Genomic DNA, 7,479 nt, shown 5'->3' on the forward strand with positions numbered 1-7,479 from the left:
TGAGCTGCTCCACGGGGCAGGCTGTGGGGCACCTCGGGGCAGGTCGCGCCGCGCCGTGGGGCAGGCCGAGCTCGCGGGGCGCCGCGGCCCATGTCACGTCGCGCCGTGGGGCGCCCCCCGCCCGCAGCCCCACACCGCCCGCTGCCGCTCGACGGTTTTTATTGCCCCCCCGCGGTCGGGGGGCCGGGGAGGGGGGGCCGGGGGGCGGCCGGGGGGGCCGGGGCGGGGCCGGCGGCGGTCGGCGGCGCGGAGCTTCACTCCTCGTCGAGTCCCTTCTGGCGGGGGAGAAAGAGAAGAGGGCAGCGGGGCCGTGGGGCGGGCGCGGGGCGGGCGCGGGGCGGCCGTGGGGCGGCCGTGGGGCGGGCCCCACCTTGGCTCCCGCGTCGCGGCTCCTGGCCCGCAGCTTGTTGACCTGGGACTCGGCGATGTCGGCGCGTTCCTCCGCCTCGTCCAGCTCGTGCTGCGCCTTGCGGAACTTGGCCAGGTTGGCGTTGGCCTGTTCCTCCTGGGGGGGGGCGGGGCGGGCGGGGGGCGTCAGTGGGGCCGCCCCACACCCGGCCGGCCCCCCGGCCCCCCCGGCCCCGCCGGGCACCCACCGCCTCCTCCGCCTGCCGCTTGTAGGCCTTGACCTTCAGCTGCAGCTTGTCCACCAGCTCCTGCAGCCGCGCCAGGTTCTTGCGGTCCTCCTCCGTCTGGGGGGAGACGCCTGTGGGTCAGGGCCCGGCCCCCCGGCGCGGGGGTCGGGGCGCGGGGGTCGGGGCGCGGGGGTCGGGGTCCTTCACCGGCGATGGGCGAGGTTCTCCGCGAGGGCGGCGGGGGGCGGCGGGAGACGATTCGGGGCCTTCTTGGGGGGCGGAAGGCCTCTCGATCTGTGGGGCGGCCTCGGCCGTGGGGCGGGAGGCGGGATCCCCCCCCGCCCCCCCAGGGTGAAGGGGGCTTCCGGGCCCCGCCGAGGGCCCACGGGAGGTTCTGGGTGACGCAAAGCCCCTGTGGATGCTGGGAGGGCGGGAGGCGGCCTGGGTGGCTCGTGGCCAGTGGGGCAACCACGTTCTAGGTCACGCTAGGGTGTGGGTCATAGAGGCAGTGGGTGGCCCAGGTCACCCGTGTTCCTATGGCTACCGGGGCAACCGTGTTCTAGGTCACACTAGGGTGTGGGTCATAGAGGCAGTGGGTGGCCCAGGTCACCCGTGGCCACTGGGGCAACCACGTTCTAGGTCACACTAGGGTGTGGGTCATAGAGGCAGTGGGTGGTCCAGGTCACCCATTTCCCTGTGGCCACCGGGGCAACCACATTCTAGGTCACACTAGGGTGTGGGTCATAGAGGCAGTGGGTGGCCCAGGTCACCCATGTTCCTATGGCTCCCGGGGCAACCGTGTTCTAGGTCATGCTACAGCTTGGGTCATAGAGGCAGTGGGTGGCCCAGGTCACCCGTGGCCACTGGGGCAACCACGTTCTAGGTCTCACTACGGCATGGGTCATAGAGGCAGTGGGTGGCCCAGGTCACCCGTGTTCCTATGGCTACCGGGGCAACCATGTTCTAGGTCATGCTACAGCTTGGATCATAGAGGCAGTGGGTGGCCCAGGTCAGCCATGGCCAATGGGGCAACCACGTTCTAGGTCACACTAGGGTGTGGGTCGTAAAGGCAGTGGGTGGCCCAGGTCACCCATGTTCCTATGGCTACCGGGGCAACCGTGTTCTAGGTCATGCTACAGCTTGGGTCATAGAGGCAGTGGGTGGTCCAGGTCACCTGTGTTCCTATGGCTACCGGGGCAACCACGTTCTAGGTCATGCTACAGCTTGGGTCATAGAGGCAGTGGGTGGCCCAGGTCACCCGTGTCCTGTGGCCACCAGGTCAACCACGTTCTAGGTCACACTAGGGTGTGGGTCATAGAGGCAGTGGGTGGTCCAGGTCACCCGTGTCCCTGTGGCCACCGGGGCAACCACATTCTAGGTCACACTGCGGCATGGGCCATAGAGGCAGTGGGTGGTCCAGGTCACCCGTGTCCTGTGGCCACTGAATCAACCACGTTCTAGGTCATGCTAGCGTGTGGGCCATAGAGGCAGTGGGTGGCCCAGGTCACCCATGCCCCTGGGGCAACCCCGTTCTAGGTCACGCTAGGGTGCGGGCCATACGTCCCTGCGGCCCCATGGCCAGCGGGTGCCCTTCTGGGCCACCCCCCGCGCCCCACCTGGTAGCCGAGCTCCTTGACGCGGCGCTCGGACTTGCGGAGGCCCTTGACGCTCTCGGCGTTGCGCTTCTGCTCGGCCTCCAGCTCGGCCTCCAGCTCCCTCACGCGGGCCTCCAGCTTCTGCAGCTGCTTCTTGCCCCCCTTGAGGGCCAACTGCTCGGCCTCGTCCAGCCGCAGCTGCAGGTCCTTGATGGTCTGCTCCATGTTCTTCTTCATCCGCTCCAGGTGGGCGCTGGTGTCCTGCTCCTTCTTCAGCTCCTCCGCCATCATGGCCGCCTGCCCCAGGAGAGAAGCGAGCAGCCACGGAGCTCCGAGGCACGTTCCCCGGCGGCCCGCGGCGGAAGGCCTCCCGGAGGCCGCACTCACGTCGGTGACGGCCTTCTTGGCCTTCTCCTCGGCGTTCCTGCACTCCTGGATGGCCTCTTCCACCTCCGCCTGCAGCTGGGAGATGTCGCCCTCCATCTTCTTCTTCTGGTTGATGAGGCTGGTGTTCTGGAGGCGGAGGAGAGGAGCTCGGGAGGCGGCCGTGGGGCTGCCGCCCCCTCCTCCTTCAGCCCCGCCCCGTCTCCGCGGGCTCCGGGGGTCTCCGGCCGGAGATCTTGGCGACTCCCCCCGGCAGGCGCCCGCTCCCGGGGGTCCTCCGGGCCGCGAGGAGCGTCCCCGGGGGGAGGCGGCCTCTCTCCCGGGGGGAGGCGACCTCTGTCCCGGGAGGTCCGCGAGGCCTCACCTGGGAGTGGAGGAGCTGGACCCTCTCGCTGGCCTCCACCAGCTCCTGCTCGGCCAACTTCCGCGCCCTCTCGGTCTGCTCGGCCGCCGCCCGCAGCTCCTCCAGCTCCGACTGCAGGAGGTTGTTCCTCCGCTCCACGATGGCGATGTTCTCCTTCAGGTCCTCGTTGGCCCGCACCGCGTCGTCCAGCTGCAGCTGGGTGTCCTGCGAGGCAGCGTGGCGGGAAGAGGGTGAGGCGAGGGGGCGGGCGGCCAGCCGGGCGGCGCCGCGGGGCGGCGGGAAGGGCCGCCCCTCCGCCTCTCCTGGGCGGAGGTACCTTGAGGTAGCCCTGCAAGGTCTTGACTTGCTTCTGGGCCTCGGCGGCCAGGCGGTTGGCGTGGCCGAGCTGGATCTCCATCTCGTTGAGGTCGCCCTCCATCTTCTTCTTCAGCCTCAGGGCCTCGTTGCGGCTGCGGGTCTCGGCGTCCAGCGAGGTCTGCAGGGAGTCCACCGCCCGCAGGTGGTTGCGCTTGGCCTGCTCCATCTCCTCGTCCTTCTCGGCCAGCTTGCGCTCGTAGTCCGCCTTGACCTGGTTGAACTCCAGCTGGGCCCTCAAGATCTTCCCCTCCTCGTGCTCCAGAGAGGCCTGGGGGGGGACGGAGGGGACGTGACGTCCAGAGGGGACGTCCAGAGGGGACGTCGGGGGCCCCGGAGGAGACCGGGAGAGCGCGGGGCCGCGCCTGGGCTCACCTCGGCCTCCTCCAGCGCGGCCTGGAGCTCCAGCTTCTCGGCGTCCAGCTGCTTCCGGACCTTCTCCAGCTCGTGGATGGTCTTGTGGCCGGCGCCCAGCTGCTCCGTGAGGTCCGAGATCTCCTCTGGCCGGGGGAGGCGGCGTCAGGTCCCGCGGCAGGCGGCGGAGAAGGAGGAGGTGGGCGGGGGGAGGCCCCTGGGCTCACCTTGGAGGTTCTTGTTCTCCCGCTTGAAGGTCTCCAGGTGCTCGAGCGACTCCTCGTAGGCGTTCTTCAGCTTGAAGAGCTCGGTGCTGAGGGACCTGGCCTCCTTCTGCGACGCCTCCAGCTCCGTCTGCGACTCCTCGAACTTCTGCTTCCACTCGGACAAGATCTACGGGGACGCCACCAGGCCCCTGCTCGCCAGCTGCTTCCCCCTGAAGAACCTCCTGCTCCTCCTTCTCCTCCTTGTCCTCCTTCTCCTTCTCCTTCTCCTTATCCTTGTCCTTCTCCTTCTCCTTCTCCTCCTCCTCCTCCTCCTTCTCCTCCTCCTTCTCCTTCTCCTTCTCCTTCTCCTCCTCCTCCTCCTCCTCCTTCTCCTGCTCCTCCTCCTTGTCCTCCTCCTCCTTCTCCTCCTCCTCCTCCTTCTCCTCATCCTCCTTCTCCTCCTCCTTCTCCTTGTCCTTCTCCTCATCCTCCTCCTTCTCCTTGTCCTTGTCCTGCTCCTTCTCCTTGTCCTTCTCCTCATCCTCCTCCTTCTCCTTGTCCTTCTCCTTCTCCTTCTCCTCCTCCTCCTCCTCCTCCTCCTTCTCCTCCTCCTTCTCCTTCTCCTTCTCCTTCTCCTTCTCCTTCTCCTTCTCCTTCTTCGTGTCCTTCTCCCCCTCCTGCTTTTCCTCCTCCTCCTCCTCCTTCTCCTTCTCCTCCTCCTCCTCCTCCTTCGTCCTCCTCCTCCCCTCCTCCTTCCTCCTTGTCCTCATCCTCCTCCCTGTCATTCTCCTCATCCTCATTCTCCTCCTCCTTCTATCATCATCCTCCTTGTCCTTCTCCTCCTCCTTCTCATCCTCCTTCTCATCTCCTCATCATTCTCCTCCTCCTTCTCATTCTCCTTCTCCTTCTCCTCCTCCTTCTCATCCTCCTTCTCATCATCCTCCTTCTCCTCCTTCTCCTCCTCCTTCTCCTATCTCCTATCTCCTATCTCCTATCATTATCTCCTTCTCCTTCTCCTTCTCCTTCCTCCTTGTCCTTCTCCTTCTCCTCATCATCCTCCTTGTCCTTCCTCATCCTCATTCATCATCATCTCCTCCTATCTCCTCCTTTCTCATTCATTATCATTATCTCCTTATCATTCTCATCGTGATCTCATTTATCATCATCATTGTCATTATCCTTGTCATCATCATCATCATCATCGCTTGTCGTTCATCATCATTATCATCATCATCATGATGTTCATCATCATCATTTATCATCATCATCGTGATCGTTGTCATCATCATTTATCGTAATCATCATCATCATCATTATCATCGTTTGATCATCGTACGTCATCATCATGGATCATTATCATTTATCATCATCATTATCATCATCATTTTATCATGGATCATTCATCATCATCATTATCGTGATCGTGATCATCATCATCATCGTAATCATCGTCATCATCATTTATCATCGTTTGATCATCCGTCATCATCATCGATCATTATCATTTATCATCATCGTACGGTCATCATCGATCATCATGGGTCATTCATCATCGGTCATCATCATCGCATCATCATCATCGATCATTATCATCATCGTTCTCATCATCGTTCTCATCATCATCATCGTTCTCATCATCATTATCATCATCATTATCATCATCTTCATCATCATCATCGTACGTCATCATCGTCCTCATTATCATCGTGATCATCATCATTTATCATCATTATTTATCTTCATCATTATCATCATTATCATCATCATTATCATCATCATCTTCGTAATCATTATCATCATTATCATCATCGTACGTCATTATCATCATCGTGATCATCATCATCATCGTACGTCATCATCATTGGTTTATTTATCATCGTTGATCATCATCATTATCATTATCTTCATCGTAGTCATCATCATCATTATCGTGATCATCATCATTATCGTGATCATGGATCATCATCATCATCACATGATCATTTATTTATCATTATCATCATCATCATAATCATATCATTGTCATCATCATCATCATCATCATCGTAGTCATCATCATTTATCGTACGTCATCATCATCATCATCGTTTGATCATCGTTGTCATCATCGTACGTCATCACCTGGATCATCATCATCGTACGTCATCATCATCATCGACGTCATGGATCATCATCGATCATCATCGTCATCATGGATCATCATCATCGTGATCATCATTATCATTATCATCATCATCATTTATCATCATCGTTCATCATCATCATCATCATCTCATCATGGATCATCATCGTTCATCATCATCGTGATCATCATCATCGTCATTTATCATCATCATCATTCTTGATCATCATCATCATCATTTATCATCATCATCATCATCATCATCATTATCATCATTTATCATCATTCTCAGTATCATTTATCATCATCGGTTCATCGTGATCATCATCATCATCATCATCATCATGATCATTATCATCATTTATCATCATCATCATCATTATCATCGTCATCATTATCATCATCATTTATCGTGATCGTCATCATCATCATTATATCATCATCATCGTGATCATTATCATCATCTTCATCATCATCATCATCATCATCATCATCGCGTCATCATCATGGATCATTTATCATCATCATCATCATTGATCATATCGTCATCATTATCATTTATCATCATCATCATTTATCATCATCTTCATCATCATCATCATCATCATCATCGTGATCATTTATCATCATTATCATCATTATCATCATTGTTTATCATCATTGTTTATCTTCATCATTTATCATCATCATTTATCATCATCATCTTCATTTATCATTTATCATCATTTATCATCATCATTGATCATTTATCATCATCATTATCATTTATCATCATCATCATCATCGTGATCATTGATCATCATCATTTATCGTGCCATCATCATCATCATCATCATCATCATTTATCATCATCATCATCATATCATCATCATCATTGATCATTATCATCATCATTATATCATCATCATCATCGATCATTTATCATCATCATTTATCATCATCATCATCATTGTGATCATCATCATCATCATTTATCATTATCATCATCATCATTTATCATCATCTTCATCATCATCATCATCATCATCATCATCATCATCGTAGTCATCATCATCATCATTATCATCATCATCATCATTATCGTGATCATCATCATCATTATCATCATCATTTATCATCATCATTGTCATCATTTATTATCATCATTATTTATGTTCATCATTATCATCATTATCATCATCACATCTTCATTTATCATTATCATCATTATCATCATCGTGGTCATTTATCATCATTTATCATCATCATTGATCATTTATCATCATCATTATCATCATCATTGTTGATCATTATCATCATCTTTTGATCATCATCATCGTGATCATTTATCATCATTATCATCATCATTATCGTACGATCATCATCATCATCATCGTTTGATCATTATCATCATTGATCATCATCATTGTGATCATCATCATCATCATTTATCATCATCATCATATCATCATCGTGATGTATCATTATCATTATCGTGATCATTTATCATCATCATTTATCATCGTGGTCATTATCATCATTATCA

At 54.9% G+C, this 7,479-nt stretch overlaps 1 protein-coding gene across 2 annotated transcripts in view; it reads right to left on the reverse strand.

Annotated features, from left to right (window-relative positions):
• Positions 1-254: 254 nt before the first annotated feature.
• Positions 255-7,479, reverse strand: part of LOC140645786 (myosin-7) — a 28,788-nt gene continuing 21,563 nt past the window's right edge. The window contains exons 31-39 of one of the 2 annotated variants that reach the window (XM_072849232.1): positions 3,854-4,019; positions 3,648-3,772; positions 3,235-3,543; positions 2,919-3,122; positions 2,558-2,683; positions 2,192-2,467; positions 597-692; positions 371-505; positions 255-272 (exon numbers count right to left, since the gene is read on the reverse strand). In XM_072849232.1, coding sequence (XP_072705333.1) covers positions 255-272; positions 371-505; positions 597-692; positions 2,192-2,467; positions 2,558-2,683; positions 2,919-3,122; positions 3,235-3,543; positions 3,648-3,772; positions 3,854-4,019 — 1,455 coding nt within the window. Of the gene's footprint in view, positions 276-370; positions 506-596; positions 693-2,191; positions 2,468-2,557; positions 2,684-2,918; positions 3,123-3,234; positions 3,544-3,647; positions 3,773-3,853; positions 4,020-7,479 lie in introns of both variants that reach the window. The other variant, XM_072849231.1, reaches the window with a different exon arrangement.

The sequence above is a fragment of the Ciconia boyciana genome, unplaced genomic scaffold (genome assembly GCF_034638445.1).
Source record: "Ciconia boyciana unplaced genomic scaffold, ASM3463844v1 HiC_scaffold_38, whole genome shotgun sequence".
Taxonomy (NCBI): domain Eukaryota; kingdom Metazoa; phylum Chordata; class Aves; order Ciconiiformes; family Ciconiidae; genus Ciconia; species Ciconia boyciana.